At 43.3% G+C, this 19,861-nt stretch overlaps 1 protein-coding gene across 1 annotated transcript; it reads left to right on the forward strand.

The window, feature by feature from the left end:
• Positions 1–2,513: 2,513 nt before the first annotated feature.
• LOC106571517 (laminin subunit alpha-2) lies at positions 2,514–16,393 on the forward strand. Its single transcript, XM_045695666.1, has 14 exons — positions 2,514–2,546; positions 5,913–6,072; positions 7,016–7,223; positions 7,401–7,508; positions 7,915–8,077; positions 8,249–8,381; positions 9,073–9,175; positions 9,308–9,424; positions 11,352–11,512; positions 13,120–13,274; positions 13,834–14,127; positions 14,902–15,035; positions 15,222–15,625; positions 16,334–16,393. Exons 2-7 carry the CDS (start codon positions 5,987–5,989, stop codon positions 9,095–9,097), a joined length of 723 nt encoding a protein of 240 aa, XP_045551622.1. The 5' UTR covers positions 2,514–2,546; positions 5,913–5,986; the 3' UTR covers positions 9,098–9,175; positions 9,308–9,424; positions 11,352–11,512; positions 13,120–13,274; positions 13,834–14,127; positions 14,902–15,035; positions 15,222–15,625; positions 16,334–16,393.
• The last annotated feature ends 3,468 nt before the right edge of the window (positions 16,394–19,861 follow it).

Below are 19,861 nucleotides of genomic sequence, written 5' to 3' on the forward strand. Positions count from 1 at the left end.
AGGAACAGCACTTAGCTATTGACCTTGATTTAGCATTTATGAATGGTCTAAATCAACTCTGACTGCTGGTTATGAAATAGATTTTTTGGACCAGTCACTCTGAGGCTGTTCCTTAGACCATTGGGGGCCACAGGATTCCGGATTGGAAACGTGCAGTTAACACACTAGGCACAATTTCAAATCAAGTTGTAATAGACACATGCGCCAAATACAACATTTAACCTTATAGTGAAATGCTTACTTACGAACCCCTAATCAACAATGCAGTTAAAAAAATATGGATAAGAATAAGAAATAAAATAAACAAGTAATTAAAGAGCTGCAGTAAAATAACAGTAGCGAGACTATATACAGGGGGGTACCGGTACAGAGTCAATGTGCGGGGCACCGGTTAGTTGAGGTTATATGTACATGTAGGTAGAGTTATTAAAGTGACTATGCATAGATGATAACAACAGAAAGTAGCAGCGGTATAAACACAATTTAACATCTATTCCACGTTGGTTTAACATAATTTCATTGAACTGACAATATAAAAAACGTTGATTCAACCAGCGTGTGCCCAGTGGGAATTGTGCATCTTGAATGAACACTCTGAACACTGGCCCATCCTGGATTGGTTTGTCCGTCCAACTGATTGAATGTGTGTGTGTTCTCTCCCAGGTGACCAAAGTGTCGGCAGACGGCGAGCAAACAGGCAACGATGCTGAGAGAATCCACAAAAGAGACAAAGACCTGGAACTATTCGTCAAGAACAACCTACTGGCTGCAGAAGGTACAGTACATTTGTCTACATTCATATAAGATAAGATTCTCCCATAAACTAGTATCTCTAAATTACATTCCTGCTGTAATGCTGCAGAGCACTGATTCAGTGTCGTAAAGGCCAGAGGGTCAGGATGTTGTGGGAATCAGTGTCTGTGCTCAGTGCTGTGTTCTCTGCTCTGTGATTAGACTCCATTGTTTTGTAACATTTTCTACTGGGTTGAAATTGGAAGATGATTCTGTTAATAAAGGGCCTGGTAGGTGTAGAGCGCTGGAGCGGTGTTGCCATGTAAAGGCCTAATTAATAGGGATGGATGATGGGGTCTGGAGAAGGCGGTATAATCAGAGTGGGCTGGCATGTTGTGGCTCCTCACCGTGGGTGACATGATTAGTGTCAGCAGGGAACCTTTCTCCCCCAGCCTCGCCAGCATGGACCATCCCTACTACAGTTGAAGTCAGAAGTTCACATCACCTTAGCCAAATACATTTAAACTCAGTTTTTCACAATTCCTGACATTTAATCCTAGTAAAAATGCCCTGTCTTAGGTCAGTTAGGATCACCACTTTATTTTAAGAATGTGAAATGTCAGAATAATAGCAGAGAGAATTATTTATTTCAGCTTGTATTTCTTTCATCACATTCCCAGTGGGTCAGATGTTTACATGCACTCAATTAGTATTTGGTAGCATTGCCTTTAAATTGTTTAACTTGGGTCAAATGTTTTGGTTAGCCTTCCACAAGCTTCCCACAATAAGTTGGATGAATTTTGTCCAATTCCTCCTGACAGAGCTGGTGTAACTGAGTCAGGTTTGTAGGCCTCCTTGCTCGCACACGCTTTTTCAGTTCTGCCCACAAATGTTCTATAGAATTGAGGTCAGGGCTTTGTGATGGCCACTCCAATACCTTGACTTTGTTGTCCTTAAGCCATTTTGCCACAACTTTGGAAGTATGCTTGGGGTCATTGGCCATTTGGAAGACCCATTTGCGACCAAGCTTTAACTTCGTGACTGATGTCTTTATATCCTGTTATGGCTAGGGGGCAGTATTTTCACGGCTGGATAAAAAACATACCCGATTTAATCTGGTTACCACTCCTACCCAGTAACTAGAATATGCATATACTTATTACATATGGATAGAAAACACTCCAAAGTTTCTAAAACTGTTTGAATGGTGTCTGTGAGTATAACAGAACTCATTTGGCAGGCAAAAACCTGACAAGGTTTCAGGCAGGAAGTGGCCTGTCTGACAAGGTGTCGTTCTTCTTGTCTCTGTTTATTGAAGAGTGTGTCCCGTGACACTTAGCTGTCCCGTGACACTTCCTACGGCTGCCATAGGGTCTCAGAAGGCGGTAAAAAGCTGAATCGTGGCTTTGCAGGCTCTGGCTGAAACAAAGTAGCGCGTTTGGGTAGTGGCTGGTTACAGTACTGTGAGACTCAGGCTCGTGCCCACATCGACCGAAAGCTTTGTTTACTTTCATCAGTTTAGCTAAAAGGAGATTCCTGGTCGGAATATTATCGCTTTTTTACGAGAAAAATGGCATAAAAATGGATTTTAAACAGCGGTTGACATGCTTCGAAGTACGGTAATGGAATATTTAGATTTTTTTTGTCACGAATTGCGCCATGCGCGCGACCCTGATTTACCATTTCAGATAGTGTCTGGGACGCACGAACAAAACGCCGCTATTCGGATATAACGATGGATTATTTTGGACCAAACCAACATTTGTTATTGAAGTAGCAGTCCTGGGAGTGCATTCTGACGAAGACAACAAAAGGTAATGAAACTTTTATAATAGTAAAGCTGATATTGGTGAGTGCTAAACTTGCCGGGTGTCTAAATAGCTAGCCCATGATGCCTGGGCTATGTACTTAGAATATTGCAAAATGTGCTTTCACCAAAAAGCTATTTTAAAATCGGACATATCGAGTGCATAGAGGAGGTCTGTATCTATAATTCTTAAAATAATTGTTATGCTTTTTGTGAACGTTTATCGTGAGTAATTTAGTAAATTGTTAGCAAATTCCCCGGAAGTTTGCGGGGGTATGCTAGTTCTGAACGTCACATGCTAATGTAAAAAGCTGTTTTTTGATATAAATATGAACTTGATTGAACAAAACATGCATGTATTGTATAACATAATGTCCTAGGGTTGTCATCTGATGAAGATCATCAAAGGTTAGTGTTGCATTTAGCTGTCTTCTAGGTTTTTGTGACATTATATGCTAGCTTGAAAAATGGGTGTCTGATTATTTCTGGCTTGGTACTCTGCTGACATAATCTAATGTTTTGCTTTCGTTGTAAAGCCTTTTTGAAATCGGACAGTGTGGTTAGATAAAGGAGAGTCTTATCTTTAAAATGCTGTGAAATAGTCATATGTTTGAAAAATGGAAGTTTTTGTATTTTAGAGGAGTTTGTATTTCGCGCCACGCCCATCATTGGAAATGGAGCAGGTGTTCCGCTAGCGGAACGTCTAGATGTAAGAGGATATGTTGCTTCAATATATCCACATAATTATCCTCCTCATGATGCTATCTATTTTGTGAAGTGCACCAGTCCCTCCTGCAGCAAAGCACCCCCACAACATGATGCTGCCACCCCCGTGCTTCACAGTTGGGATGGTGTTCTTCGGCTTGCAAGCCTCCCCCTTTTCCTCCAAACATAACAATGGTCATTATGGCCAAACAGTTCTATTTTTGTTTCATCAGACCAGAGGAAATTTCTCCAAAAAGTATGATCTTTGTCCCCATGTGCAGTTGCAAACCGTAGTCTGGCTTTTTTATGGCGGTTTTGGAGCAGTGGCTTCTTCCTTGCTGAGCGGCCTTTCAGGATATGTCGATATAGGACTCGTTTTACTGTGGATATAGATACTTTTGTACCTGTTTCCTCCAGTATCTTCACAAGGTCCTTTGTTGTTGTTCTGGGATTGATTTGCACTTTTCGCACCAATGTATGTTTATCTCTAGGAGACAGAACGCGTCTCCTTCCTGAGCGGTATGATGGCTGCGTGGTCACATGGTGTTTATAGTTGCATACTACTGTTTGTACAGATGAACATGGTACCTTCAGGTATTTGGAAATTGCTCCCAAGAATGAACCAGACTTGTGGAGGTCTACATTTTTCTTTCTGACGTCTTGGCTGATTTCTTTTGATTTTCCCATGATGTCAAGCAAAGAGGCACTGAGTTTGAAGGTAGGCCTTGAAACACATCCACAGGTACACCTCCAATTGACTCAAATGATATCAATTAGCCTATCATAAGCTTCCAAAGCCATGTCATCATTTTCTGGAATTTTCCAAACTATTTTAAGGCACAGTCAACTTAGTGTATGTAAACTTCTGACCCACTGGAATTGTGATACAGTGAATTATAAGTGAACTAATCTGTCTGTAAGCAATTGTTGGAAAAATGACTTGTGTCGTGCACAAACCGACTTACCAAAACTATAGTTTGTTAACAAGAAATGTGTGGAGTGGTTGAAAAACGAGTTTTTACGACTGCAACCTAAGTGTATGTAAACTTCAACTGTGCATGCTACTGAACTTCAACTGTACATGCTACAGCAGGTGGGACTGGCACTGCCAGAACCATACGGCACATACACGCGCATGCGCAGATACACAGACACACATACACACACATTCAAAGGAATGTACACAAAAACCACATGCACACACAAACACACACATTGTCAAACAAAACGCGAACACACACACACACACACACAAACTTTCACTGAACCTCAAACACAGTCTCTAACCCATTAGAGGATTGGACTGGTTCAAATGGGATATTTACATGTCTACTGATTGTAGGCAATGACTGACTTCAGTGATGCCATCCTCGTTTACATAAAAATAGTATTTTCTGAAAGATTTCCAAAAAAGAACACACTCAAAGTGGGATGCACAGAGCATGTCTCCCTTGACTTCCTCACAGAGATTTGTGATCACATAGAGCGTCTTGTTAAAGCATTAAGGAAGAGACTGGACTGGTTTTTCATGCTGATGTATTCGTAAAGGAGACAATCTGATTATGCAATCCACCAAACATTTAAGTGTTTAATTGCCATTGAAACATGCTATGTAATTATTCCGCGCCTTTAATAGGTATATATTTTGTCTTTGTAATCACATTAAGTGTTTACGTTTGAACTGTTCAGGAATGTAGGGAATGCATCCAATTAAGCCTCATTTTCAATTTGATGATTTATATTCAAATTAGAACCCAATTGGAGCAACTTCTCTCTCCGTTTCTTTTGAACTGATTGGGTTTAGATTTCAAAGACCACATTCATTTGATTACAGTACATTGGTCTGCCAAGCAGAATTTGAATGTCTTTGAATCAACTTTTAAGAAGCCTCCATCGCCATTGAATGGAAAGTAAAAAGTGCTTTTGTTGTGATGCACTTTGTTCTGTCTTGCCTTTGAGCAACTCATCTAATCTGGGCGCTCGCTAGCTGCTTCTGTAGCTCATCCCTCTGTGCTCTACGAACACACACACAAAGGCTTGGCTGTACGCAAATAACACGCATACGAAGATGAGCTCTTTGCTGATGATGGCGTCTAGTGTAGTGTAGTAATACACACTTCCTGTACTAACTAACTGGCCCTTGTGTTGTTTAGAGGCCAGTGTGGATTTGGCATGTTTTTTTGATGTTAGCAGCATAGCAAACAGACGCACAGCCCTCTCAGATCCCCTCTCTCTCTCTCTCTCTCTCTCTCTCTCTCCCCTCTCTCTCACTCTCTCTCTCTCTCTCTCTCTCTCTCTCCCCTCTCTCTCACTCTCTCTCTCTCTCTCTCCCCTCTCTCTCTCTCTCTCTCTCTCTCTCTCTCTCTCTCTCTCTCTCTCTCTCTCTCTCCCCTCTCTCCCCTCTCTCTCCTCTCTCTCTCTCTCTCTCTCTCTCTCTCTCATGGTCATCATGGCAGCAGCAGGATAAAAACCTGGGTTTTGATGAGAGGAGACATGTATCAAACACTGTTTGATTTATAACACATTCTGTTCTCAGCCTTTCAGCTAGAGGTGACAGTATAGGACAGAGTGTCAGGAAATAGAAAATTGTGCCTTACGGCAGTGTGTGTGCGTGTTCCTGCTTTCGTGTAAAAATTACAATGACTTCCCCATGTCCTCTAACCTCCAGCTCTGAAAGTCAAGGCTACAGAGCTGAATGAGACTCTGGGCAGGAACGGAGCTCCAGAGAAGAGCCTGAATGAGATGCACCAGGAGATTGAGACCATGGTAGCCGAGCTCCGCAAACACCAGCTGGGAGGCAAGAACCACATCTCAGAGGAGGAGCTGGGGTAAGGCCTGACTGGTCAACCCCAGATACCAACCTCTAGTCAACATCAGATCACAGACTATAATGTCAGTCTATTATGGTTCACACAGGGATGGGACTAGTGTATCCAAGCATAGCAGCACACCACAGGAGGTTGGTGGCACCTTAATTGGGGAGGACGGGCTCGTGGTAATGTCTGGAGCGGAATTAGTGTAATGGTATCAAACATGGTTTTCATGTGTTAGATATCATTCCATGTTCTCCGTTCCAGACATTATTATGAGCCGTGCTCCCCTCAACAGCCTCCACTGCAGCACACAGGTCGCACCACATATGCAGGACACAGGTCACACCACACACCTCATATTTTTAGGAAGGTATCCCCTGCTTTGCCTGGGTCACTTTAATCACAGCTAAATGAATGCTTTCATACAGTAAACAAAGAGGTGATCTATTTAAAAACATATTTGTGTACTATAGTCATTTTTTTATTTGCATATTTATTGATTCACAGTTTTTTAAAATATTCTACAAATAATTTCGCGGCCAAGCAAATCTCAACTGAATGAAGGAAGTTTACTTTTCTTATGTGAAACCTTAATGAACTAATTAAAAGTTGCCTGAGGTGTGTGTATGAGGAATATTATTAATTCTAATCAAACCAGTTTACTCATGTTTCCTTCTGGCTGAAGCCTGGATGAGTCATGCAAAAAGAAAGAGGGACATCTAGTGGCTGGTCTGATCCACAGATGGAGGAGAAGAAGAAAGAAAGGAGAGAGAAAGAACATGTTCCTCTCCTCCTCACGCTATACAGTACTCTGATCTTCCCCTTTCTCTTTCCCCATCGTTCTCTCTTTATCTCTCTCTGTCTCTTTTTCTCCACCCCCTTCTTTTTCCCTCTCTTCTTCCCTCTCTCTTTCTCTCTTCCCTCCTTCTCATTCCCCCCCTCCACTCTCGCTCTCCAGACTGGCAGAGGCCCTGTACCAGAAGGTGAAGCGTCTCTTTGGGGACCCTCACCAGGCTACGGAGGACCTGAAGGCTGAGGTGACAGAGATGGGTGACCACCGGGCCAAGCTGGACGAGGCCCAGGCCCTGCTGAAGGATGCCCAGGGGAAGAGCAGGGAGGCTGGGGCCCTGTCTGGACAGAACCAGCGCAACCTCACTGCCCTGGAGGTCAGCAGCTTGTACACACACACACACACACACACACACACACAACCATACACCTCCCGTTTCACCCTTTTGATAATGGGTAGCGGTGTCTATTCCCAGTTACGGTATATACACAGTTTTGTGTTGTAGTTTCTGTAAAGTTAGTTGGGCTGATTGTGTTGTCTGGTCTGCTTGCAGAGAAAGAGGGATTCTTTGAGCTCAGTGAAGAAAGGAACTGAAGACGTGCTGGAAGACATTCTGGCTGAAGCCAACGGGCTCTCAGACAACATCAATAAGGAGATTGAGGTAGTCTCTAGACACCACACACACTCACACACATCTTAAACTCCAGTCAGACCTGTCAAGCCCCAGTCATTGGGAGAGGAAGACACTTTTACTATGTTGGAATGCTTTTATGATGTCAGACAGATGTTGCCTGGAGCACTATTGGACTTGAACTTTTTCCACCCAGGCCTTTATTTGTACATATGTCCCACCTGCATCAAGCCAGGGGTTCAGCTTCATCTCTCTCCCTCTTTCTTTCTCTCTCTTTCTGTTTGTTTTTCTGTCTGTCCGTGTTGCTCTCCTGCTCTATTTGTCTTTCTGTCTGTCTGTCTGTCTGTCTGTCTGTCTGTCTGTCTGTCTGTCTGTCTGTCTGTCTCTTTCTCTTTCTCTTTCTCTTCCTCTTTCTCTTTCTCTCTCTTCTGTGTAGGATCTGGAGGAGATGGAGCATGAGCTGGGTTCTCTCCATGAGCACCTGGATTACAGAGTGAGCCGTCTGACCAAGGGCCTGAGTGACAACACCCTGACTGACCTGCTGCAGGACGCTAAGAACCATGCTGCCCAGCTCAACGAGTCCTCTGCATCCTGGACAGGTACGGGACAGGCAGACAGACACACAGACAGACACACATACATCAGATGGGTAGTAGTTTTGCTTGCTGTACCTCTGTTATAATGATATGGTGGATGTAATTGTTGTTCTTGAATATTTTGTTCATGTGTTGGATGGTGTCCTAACCAAGTCTCTTGCTGCCTCCTCACAGCATCCTGGCGGAAGCCAAGAACCTGTCCTTTAACGCCACGGCAGCATTCAACAGCAACATCAAGGACTTCATCGAGGAGGCTGACAAAGAGGCAAAGCAGGCCAGGGCACGCGGGACAGAGGCCCTTCAGCTGGTGAGAGCATGCACACACACACACCTACACACACATCAACCCTTTACCGTGTGAGAGTGAGAGTGTGAGAGTGTGTGAGTGTAAGGATTCAAAGAGGACCTCTGTCTCTAATGTGCTGAGCAGCAGAGATTTGGCGTTCAAACGTTTTTGCATTTCCTTATTCATTTCCATTTGTCACGCAGTAGAGATCAAAGTCCCAGCGCTGTCGTCCTTATTATCGTGACTCTCCCTCCTGCAGCAGGAGCCAGCGGAGGTGAAGAGAAACCTTTTCCCCCTCTCTTTCTTCTTCTCTCTAAAGGAGAGAGGGAGAAGCTCAGAAGTCTGAGTGGGTACATTGGTCCCCTCTGTGGAAAATCTCCTCAGCCCGTGTGTCCTCTGTTAAAAAACACTACTTTATACTCCACACATTATTAATACAATGTTGAAAAAGACTACGGTCGTTTTCCAAACTGTGTTGGTATTTTTTTATTAACTGATGTACTTTAATATATTCAGTTATGATGAAAACTCTAAGAAACAGAGCTGTATTTACCTGGGGTTCTCTCTATGAGGAATATTAATCAGCATGTGTACTGTTTGTACATTGTGCAGTACCCAGGAGTACGTAGTACCACTGTATGTTTCTTCCGTCACTGTAGAATGCATTATTCTGATAATCACACTTACATTCTTGGTGCACACACACACACAGGCCTCAGGACCTAAAGGCTCTTTGAAGAATAACGCCAAGAACTCTGTTCAGAGGAGCGTTCAACTGTGGAACGAAGCCAATAAGTTAGGGAGTGATGTGAACGGTAAACCCAGTCCCCCCCCCCCACACACAACACCCACCAACTGTGATGATAAACGGCAGAAATATTTCAAAGAACTGTGTTTTCTGAGGACTGTTTGCTAACCAAGCGGAGGGTGCGGTCTTTGTGTTTCAGAGAATGCTGAGAGTGTGGGCAGTCTCCAGGCCCGGGTGACAGCTGGTGGCTTGAAGAACAAGGGCTTGCTGAAAGATCTCGACAATACATTAGGGAAGCTGAATGCAATCCCCAATGGTAAGCACACAAACAACACTAAAAAATGACTTTTGTTTTAAAGGAAGAAGTTAAATATTTATCATTGATGTTGCTGGAGAAATGTATCAGGCTGAGCCCATGATGTGGGACCAGAGCAGATGGATAGCAGTATAGGGGTGTAGGTATTGGGTTAGAGGACATCCTCAAATCAAATCACATTTTATTGGTCACATATCTGTATACGTGTTTATATATGATGTTTCCTCCCCCATGCTTCACAGTCGGTATGGTGTTCTTTGGATGCAACTCAGCATTCTTTGTCCTCCAAACACGACGAGTTGAGTTTTTACCAAAAAGTTATATTTTGGTTTCATCTGACATTCTCCCAATCCTGTTCTGGATCATCCAAATGCTCTCTAGCAAACTTCAGACGGGCCTGGACATGTACTGGCTTAAGCAGGGGGACACGTCTGGCACTGCAGGATTTGAGTCCCTGGCGGCGTAGTGTGTTACTGATGGTAGGCTTTGTTACTTTGGTCCCAGCTCTCTGCAGGTCATTCACTAGGTCCCCCCTTGTGGTTCTGGGATTTTTGCTCACCATTCTTGCGATCGTTTTGACCCCACGGGGGGAGATCTTGCGTGGAGCCCCAGATCGAGGGAGATTATCAGTGGTCTTGTATGTCTTCCATTTCCTAATAATTGCTCCCACAGTTGATTTCTTCAAACCAAGCTGCTTACCTATTGCAGATTCAGTCTTCCCAGCCTGGTGCAGGTCTACAATTTTGTTTCTGGTGTCCTTTGACAGCTCTTTGGTCTTGGCCATAGTGGAGTTTAGAGTGTGACTGTTTGAGGTTGTGGACAGGTGTCTTTTATACTGATAACAAGTTCAAACAGGTGCCATTAATACAGCTAATGAGTGGAGGACAGAGGAGCCTCTTAAAGAAGAAGTTACAGGTCTGTGAGAGCCAGAAATCTTGCTTGTTTGTAGGTGACCAAATAGTTATTTTCCACCGTAATTAGCAAATAAATTCATAAAAAATCCTACTATGTGATTTTCTGGATTTTTTTTCCCTCATTTTGTCTGTCATAGTTGACGTGTACCTATGATGAAAATTACAGGCCTCTCTCATCTTTTTAAGTGGGAGAACTTGCGCAATTGGTGGCTGACTAAATACTTTTTTGCCCCACTGTACATGTTTAGCAGATGTTATTGGTCACATACCTGTATACGTGTTTGGCAGATGTTATTGGTCACATACCTGTATACGTGTTTAGCAGATGTTATTGGTCACCTACCTGTATACGTGTTTAGCAGATGTTATTGGTCACCTACCTGTATACGTGTTTAGCAGATGTTATTGGTCACCTACCTGTATACGTGTTTAGCAGATGTTATTGGTCACATACCTGTATACGTGTTTAGCAGATGTTATTGGTCACATACCTGTATACGTGTTGAGCAGATGTTATTGGTCACATACCTGTATACGTGTTGAGCAGATGTTATTGGTCACATACCTGTATACGTGTTGAGCAGATGTTATTGGTCACATACCTGTATACGTGTTGAGCAGATGTTATTGGTCACATACCTGTATACGTGTGTAGCAGATGTTATTGGTCACATACCTGTATACGTGTTTAGCAGATGTTATTGGTCACATACCTGTATACTTGTTTAGCAGATGTTATTGCGGGTGTAGCGAAATGCTTATAGATCCAACATGAAAGATGTCAAAGCAGCACAATCCAGGTTAAATATGGGAAGGTATCAGTCACTGAGGAAAGGGTGCCGTAGAAACATCTGAAAGGTGAGCAGCAGTTTACAGAAAGGTTTCTGTAAGTCATGTATGACTGACTACCTTCTATAGTCCATAACATGTTGGATTACCATTCTCTCTCTGATTTACAGTAAGACTTTGATTATTGCGTTCAAGATAAAATGAGTACATACTGTATCATCCAGATACAGCAGCTAAGCTACAGGCCACCAAGTCCAAGGCAGGAGGTGCCAAAAACACAGCCAACAATGTGCTGTCCAGAATGAGAGACATGAACCTGATGGGCCTGCAAGCTGGAGGATGACGTCAACAAGGCTAACATGATCCAGGATCCTGAGGAAAAACAGTAAGATCTTCTGGGTGTTGTAGTTCTTAAGGGTAGTCAAGCCTTAGCTACAGTATCTCCTGTATATGAAATTATTATCTGTGCCATATCATGAGCTGACTGACTCAAAATGCATCTTTTTAAAAAAAAATCCAAACCTGTATTACTCTGGCCCGTTTGTCTCACACAATGACTGTCATAGAATAGTTCTGAAGGAAGGGGTGAAGTCAGGCGCGTGAAACACATAGTAATTTAATGAAGGGAAAAATCAGTCCAAAAATATCAAGCCGAAAAGGCAGGGCAAATACCAATAAAGGAAGACTAACACAGTCTTCTAAAATAATTCGGGACGCAGCCCAGCAACCCTAACGCCTAAACGCTAAGACATAAAATGGACAGAAAAATAAATTCCCCAACTTACAACAGCAGACACGAAACAATCCCGCACAACCCCAAACAAGAAACTGACAAACTAAATACCCTCCCACTAATTACAAACAAGAAACAGGTGCGCACAAAACAGACATAACTAACAAACACATGAAACATGGATCGATGGCAGCTAGTAGGCCGGCGACGACGACCGCCGAGCGCCACCTTCTGTGGACGTTGTGACAATGACATTGTATAATTCTGTATCTCACATATTCTTTCTTTCTGTCTGTCACGGCTGTCGAAAGGATCGGACCAAAGTGCAGCGTGGTTGTAGTTCCACATTTTATTAAATCCGTGAAACTTTGCAAAACACAAACAACCGAATTTACAAAACAACAAACCGTGCCGCAGAGAGAAACAAACACTACTCAAAATATAATCACCCACAAAACCCAAGAAGAAAAACCACTACTTAAATATGATTTCCAATCAGAGGTAACGAGGACCAGCTGCCTCCAATTGGAGATCAACCCCCCCCCCCCCCAAAACAACATAGAAATAGAAAAACTAGAACTTAAACATAGAAATAGAAAAACACAAAACACCCCCTGTCACGCCCTGACCTACTCTACCATAGAAAATCACATCTTACTATGGTCAGGATGTGACACTGTCCCACTTTTCTTTTTAACCCGAACAGCTATAAGTATGTCAAAAAGAAAGGAGGACCAATGCACTCTTCATATAATTAATTAAAATGCCTTTATTTGTATGGCATGTTCAATAGAAACAAAGTTTTAAAAATCTGACGTGTTTCGGCTGCATGGCCTTTGTCAGGGCCTTCTTGAATGCATAGCAATCTTTCTTCTCATAACAGCTTTCAGCTCTTTACCTTTGATGCTTCTAAATAAGTGATTAAGATGCCGCCTTCTCTCCGCTGATCTCTGATTAATAGGCCTGGCTCACAGAAAGCAGTGGCTGTGAACATGCTACAGTAGTTAATAAGGAAGAGTGATGTTTTTAGACTGATGTCTCTTCCCTGTGTGTGTGTGTGTGTGTGTGTGTGTGTGGTGTGGTGTGTGTGTGCGTGTGTGCGTGCGCACGTGAGCCTGTGTGTGTGTCCTTACGCGCGTGTGTTTGTTCGTGCCTGTGTGTGTGTTTCTGTCTGCCTGTGTGGGTGTGTGCTTGCGTGTGTGTGTCTGCTTCTGCATGCGTGGTGTGTGCGTGTGTGCGTACCCGTGTGTGTCTATCAGTCCATGCAGCGAGGCCCAAGGTGAAGGACCTGAAAGACAAGGCAAACAGACTGCTGGAGAAACTGAAGCCCATCCAGGAGCTGAAGGACAACTTGAAGAAAAATATCTCCCAGATTAAAGAGTTGATCAACCAGGCGCGCAAGCAGGCCAACTCTGTGAGTCACACTCCTCCTCTCCATCCCTCTCTCTCGTTCTCAACTTCCCCTGTTCTCACGGCTGTTATCAGTGGCTTTTAAGATTGCCATTCTGCTAATTGTGCCATTGTGTCATCACAGAAATCACGATTCACAACTCGTTCTAGGAGAGTTCAGTCACACACAGTTGGTTCTTCCTAAAGTGATGAAAATGAAGTCACCTCCCTGTAAATTCCTCCACCCAGCTTTACCCCGTGGTTCACATGCATTGCCACAGTTTGAGTGAAGGCTCTGTTCAAAAAAGAAAAATTCAATGTCAAGGCTTTTTTTTTTTTTTTTTACAAAAGTGTAAAATAACAAATTGTTTCTCTTGCCTTAAAGGACCTTGTACTTTACTTCTGTCACTACATAATTGTGTTTTTCTGAGTGTTCCTTGGGCCTTTTCATTGCTATTAGCTTGTGAGCATCGTAGAGCAAAACATATCGGTGTTCCTGAGAGTCTAACATTTTCAGAATGGGATCATAACGGTTTGTAGCTAAAATCGGTCAGACTTTACAGCATACAATCATTGCTTTACAGATGTTACAAACACCGCTGTAGCTCAGCTTCCGTCCACCTCACAGACTAACAGCGGGCATCTACGGATTCAGTGGAAATAGACACATCCAATAGAAGATCCCTGAGCGTTCTGTGGGCTTTTTAAGTGCTCTCTGTCTGGTGATCTATGTGATTAAAGTGTCTGTGTCCTCCGGGGGAGACCGTGTCTGTGCATATGGACCAGAAATCAAGAAGGGTCGCTACAACACCATCAGTGTGAATGTGAAGACCACCTCCCCTGATAACCGACTCTTCTACCTGGGCAGTGCCAAATGCGTGAGTCAGAGGACATAGCACCACACTGGGATGTTAGTCACCTTTTGTGTGTGTGTGTGTGTGTGTGTGTGTGTGTGTGTGTGTGTGTGTGTGTGTGTGTGTGTGTGTGTGTGTGTGTGTGTGTGTGTGTGTGTGTGTGTGTGTGTGTGTGTGTGTGTGTGTGTGTGTGTGTGTGTGTGTGTGTGGATACAATCCCCCAGTAAATCACTGAACCATAATAAGGGAAACCTCAGGGCAACAAATAATGTGTGTGAAACGTAACATATTAGGTCCATTTAGTGTTTAGATTTGGCTCATCTCTATTCTGGGATGTGTAATGTGTTGTTGGCCAATTCATTTGAAATCATTCCACCAGTGGTTACTTCCCAACATACTAGATAAATACCAATTATCTTAAAGTCAGAGAGAAAATAATAAAAGGTTATTTGTTTCCCTGTGTGATCCCCAGGAGAGAGTAGGTGATATTGCCTCTATGTACTGCAACAGCAACCACAGCAACCACAGCAATTAGCCGCCAGTTCAAACCGGACTATTTAATCTGTCTTCATCACTGATTTCCCTGGGGAAATCACACTGCTGTTGTTCATCTCTTGATTTGCCTGTGATTCTTCCCCAGTATCTTATTCTAATGTGTCCTGCTCTGTTCTCCTGCACTGTGCTACCTACACTACACTACAGCAACCAAGAGAGACAGAATAGTAATGGACCTGTAATGTTATCAGATAGGAGATTGCAGTGCTGCATCTTATTGGCTCATCATCTGTCTGCCTCTAGATTGACTTCCTGGCAATTGAGATGCGTAAGGGTAAGGTCAACTTCCTGTGGGATGTGGGCTCCGGAGTGGGTAAGGTGGAGTACCCTGACACGACTATAAACTACGGCAACTGGCATCGCATCGAGGCCTCACGGTAGAATACCATTGTTTTTTAATTTTCTATACCAGATATTTTTCAGAGCAAAGATTATACAGGGATAGAGAGATTTGTCTATCAGTTCATTTATTCATTCATTCATATTTTAGCATTGATTGTGCCAGGTAAGCTTCTTATTCAAAAATCAGACTTCTCGTCTGATAATTTCTGTTTTGGTCCCAGGAATGGCATTAATGGCACCATCTCTGTCCATGCACTGGAGGGTCCCAGAGCTGGCATCATGCCCACCTCTAAGAGTGGCACCTCCCCTGAAAGCTAAACTATCCTGGATGTGGACCAGAATGCCTACCTGTTTGTCGGTGGCATATTGGGCAGTGTGAAGGGAGCTGATATCACTTTGTCATACTGTAGTTTATCACGGAGCCATTTAGTCATTTTTACCCATTTCTATTTTGGTAGATACAATGGTATTCACTATGTGTTTCGTTGTTTGTCTTGTAGAAAGCGGACGTGGTTAAAACCACTACTTTCTCCGGGTGTTTGGGAGTGACATACCTGGACAACAAACCTATCGGCCTGTGGAACTACAGAGAGAGAGAAGGAGACTGCAAAGGATGTGTGGATAAGTAGGTCTGGTCTGTATGATCATATCACATTGAATACACTCTTTTAGTGTATGGGCTTGATTCACTTTTTTAAAAGATCTCATATACTTTCAGAAACCTTTCACTCTAAAGTTCACTATACAATCTTTGATGTACTAAAAGTTCACTTCCTCAACTAACCTGTACCCCCACACATTGACTCGGTACCGGTACCCCCTGTGTATAGCCTCGTTATTTTATTGTTATTCTTTATTTTATTTTTTACTTTAACTAACAATGCAGATCAAGAAATAGAGTTAATAAAATATTTACTAAATAAACTAAAGGCTTGTGAGTAAGCATTTCATGGATTTCTGGGTTGGCGCCCCCCCCCTTGGGTTGTGCCATGGCGGAGATCGTTGTGGGCTATACTCGGCCTTGTCTTAGGACGGTAAGTTGGTGGTTGGAGACATCCCTCTAGTGGTGTGGGAGCTGTGCTTTGGCAAAGTGGGTGGGGTTATATCCTGCCTGTTTGGCCCTGTCCGGGGGTATCATCGGATGGGGCCACAGTGTCTTCTGATCCCTCCTGTCTCAGCCTCCAGTATTTATGCTGCAGTAGTTTATGTGTCGGGGGGCTAGGGTCAGTCTGTTACATCTGGAGTATTTCTCTTGTCTTATCCGGTATCCTGTGTGAATTTAAATATGCTCTCTCTAATTCTCTCTTTCTCTCTTTCTGTCTTTCTCTCGGAGGACCTGAGCCCTAGGACCATGCCTCAGGACTACCTGGTATGATGACTCCTTGCTGTCCCCAGTCCACCTGGCCGTGCTGCTGCTCCAGTTTCAACTGCTCTGCCTGTGGCTATGGAACCCTGACCTGTTCACCGGACGTGCTTGTTGCACCCTCGACAACTACTATGATTATTATTATTTGACCATGCTGGTCATTTATGAACATTTTAACATCTTGACCATGTTCTGTTATAATATCCACCCTGCACAGCCAGAAGAGGACTGGCCACCCCTCATAGCCTGGTTCCTCTCTAGGTTTCTTCCTAGGTTATTGGCCTTTTCTAGGGAGTTTTTCCTAGGGAGTTTTTCCTAGCCACCGTGCTTCTTTCACATGCTTTGCTTGCTGTTTGGGGTTTTAGGCTGGGTTTCTGTACAGTACTTTGAGATATCAGCTGATGTACGAAGGGCTATATAAATAAATTTGATTTGATTTGATGGTAAGGTGATCTACACCTGTTGTGTTTGGCACATGTGACAAATAAAATGTGATTTGATTTGATTTTGATTTGATTGTTGCTGAGTGTTTGGGTGTATTTGCACAGCCCCCAGCCATCAGACATGGAGGGGACGGTACAGTCTGATGGGGAGGGCTACTCTGCTGTGAGCCAGCCCACCAGATGAACCCCAACGTCTCCACCGTCATGTTCAAGTTCCACTCCTTCTCCACCGACTCCATGCTCATGTACTTTGTCACTAAGGATACGGTAACCTCACTCATATACACACACCTGTATCTTAACAAGGACTGGCAAATTGTTGAACTTCAGTAGTAATGAAAACTATTAAATATGTGTTACATATAAAGCATTTATCAATATTAATCAATATACTCTCTCTCTCTCTCTCTCTCTCTCTCTCTCTTTCTCGCTCTCTCACTTTCTCTTCCCCTCTCTCCCGCTCTCTGAGACAGAAGGACTTTATGGGTGCTGAGTTGAGTGATGGTCGTGTGAAGGTGAGTTTTGACCTGGGCTCAGGCACCAGCTCGGTCTTCAGCATCAAGAGATCTTTCACTGTGGCCCGCATGAAGAAACAAGGTGACACTCACACTCATCATAATACATACAGTAAAACATTTCCCTCAAGTTGACGTTTCTAGAGCCTGTGTAGTTTAAAGAACATTTCCCTCAAGTTGTTGTTTCTAGAGCCTGTGTAGTTTAAAGAACATTTCCCTCAAGTTGACGTTTCTAGAGCCTGTGTAGTTTCAAGAACATTTCCCTCAAGTTGATGTTTCTAGAGCCTGTGTAGTTTAAAGAACATTTCCCTCAAGTTGACGTTTCTAGAGCCTGTGTAGCTTCATCAAATCAGCTACATACAAGGTGTAGACCGAATACAAGTGAAATGATTACTTACAAGCCCTTAACCAACAATGCAGTTTTAGAAAAATACCCCAAAAATAAGAAATGAAAGTAACAAATAAGTTAAGAGCAGCAGTAAAATAACAATAGCGAGGCTATATACAGGGGGTACCGGTACAGAGTCAATGTGCGGGGGCACCGGTTAGTTGAGGTAATTGAGGTAATATGTAGATGTAGGTAGAGTTATTAAAGTGACTATGCTTAGATAATAAACAAAGAGTAGCAGCGGCGTAAAAGGGGGGCAACGCAAATAGTTTGGGTAGACATTTGATTAGATGTTCAGGAGTCTTATGGCTTGGGCGTAGAAGCTGTTTAGAAGCCTCTTGGACCTAGACTTGGTGCACCGGTACCGCTTGAGTGCGGTAGCAGAGAGAACAGTCTATGACTATGGTGACTGGAGTCTTTGACAATTTTTAGGGCCTTCCTCTGACACCGTCTGGTATAGAGGTCCTGGATGGGAGGAAGCTTGGCCCCAGTGATGTACTGGGCCGTACGCACTACCCTCTGTAGTGCCTTGTGGTCGGAGGCCGAGCAGTTGCCATGCCAGGCAGTGACGCAACCTGTCAAGATGCTCTAGATGGGGCATCTGTAGAGCTTTTTGAGGATCTGAGGACCCATGACAAACCTTTTCACTCTCCTGAGGGGGAATAGGTTTTGTTGTGCTCTCTTCACGACTGTCTTGGTGTGCTTGGACAATGTTACTTCGGTTGGTGATGTGAACACTAAGGAACATGAAGCTCTCAACCTGCTACACTACAGCCCCGCCGATGAGAGTGGGGCATGCTCGGTCCTCCTTTTCCTGTAGTCCACAATCAATCTCTTGTCTTGATCACATTGAGGGAGAGGTTGTTGTCCTAGCACCACACGGCCAGGTCTCTGATCTCCTCCCAATAGGCTGTCTCGTCATTGTTGGTGATTAGGCCTACCACTGTTGTGTCATCAGCAAACTTAATGATGGTGTTGGAGTCATGCCTGGCCCTGCAGTCATGAGTGAACAGGGAGTACAGGAGGGGACCGAGCACGCACTCCTGAGGGGCCCCCGTGTTGAGGATCAGCATGGCGGATGTGTTGTTACCTACCCTTACCACCTGGGAGTACACGTGCTCGAAGTACACGTCCTGGTAATCCATCTGGCCCTGCGGCCTTGTGAATGTTGACCTGTTTAAAACCTCTTACATCTAGACGTTCCGCTAGCGGAACACCTGCTCCAATATCCAATGATAGGCGTGGCGCGAATTACAAATTCCTCAAAAATCCCAAAACTTCAATTTTTCAAACATATGACTATTTTACACCATTTTAAAGACAAGACTCTCCTTTATCTAACCACACTGTCCGATTTCAAAAAGGCTTTACAGCGAAAGCAAAACATTAGATTATGTCAGCAGAGTACCCAGCCAGAAATAATCAGACACCCATTTTTCAAGCAAGCATATAATGTCACAAAAAACAAAACCACAGCTAAATGCAGCACTAACCTTTGATGATCTTCATCAGATGACACTCCTAGGACATTATGTTATACAATACATGCATGTTTTGTTCAATCAAGTTCATATTTATATCAAAAACCAGATTTTTACATTAGCATGTGACGTTCAGAACTAGCATTCCCACCGAACACTTCCGGTGAATTTACTAAATTACTCACGATAAACGTTCACAAAAAACATAACAATTAATTTAAGAATTATAGATACAGAACTCCTTTATGCAATCGCTATGTCCCATTTTAAAATAGCTTTTCGGTGAAAGCACATTTTGCAATATTCTGAGTAGATAGCCTGGCCATCATGGCTAGCTATTTTGACACCCACCAAGTTTAGCCCTCACCAAACTCCGATAATAAAAATATAATAAAAATTGGATTACTTTTGCTGTTCTTCGTCAGAATGCACTCCCGGGACTTCTACTTCAATAACAAATGTTGGTTTGGTTCCAAATAATCCATAGTTATATCCAAATAGCGGCGTTTTGTTGTGCGTTCAAGACACTATCCGAAGGGTGACGAAGGGTTACGCGCCCGACGCGTTTCGTGACAAAAAATTTCAAAATATTCCATTACCGTACTTCGAAGCATGTCAAACGCTGTTTAAAATAAATTTTTATGCGATTTTTCTCGTAAAAAAGCGAG

Source organism: Salmo salar, chromosome ssa15 (assembly GCF_905237065.1).
Source record: "Salmo salar chromosome ssa15, Ssal_v3.1, whole genome shotgun sequence".
Taxonomy (NCBI): domain Eukaryota; kingdom Metazoa; phylum Chordata; class Actinopteri; order Salmoniformes; family Salmonidae; genus Salmo; species Salmo salar.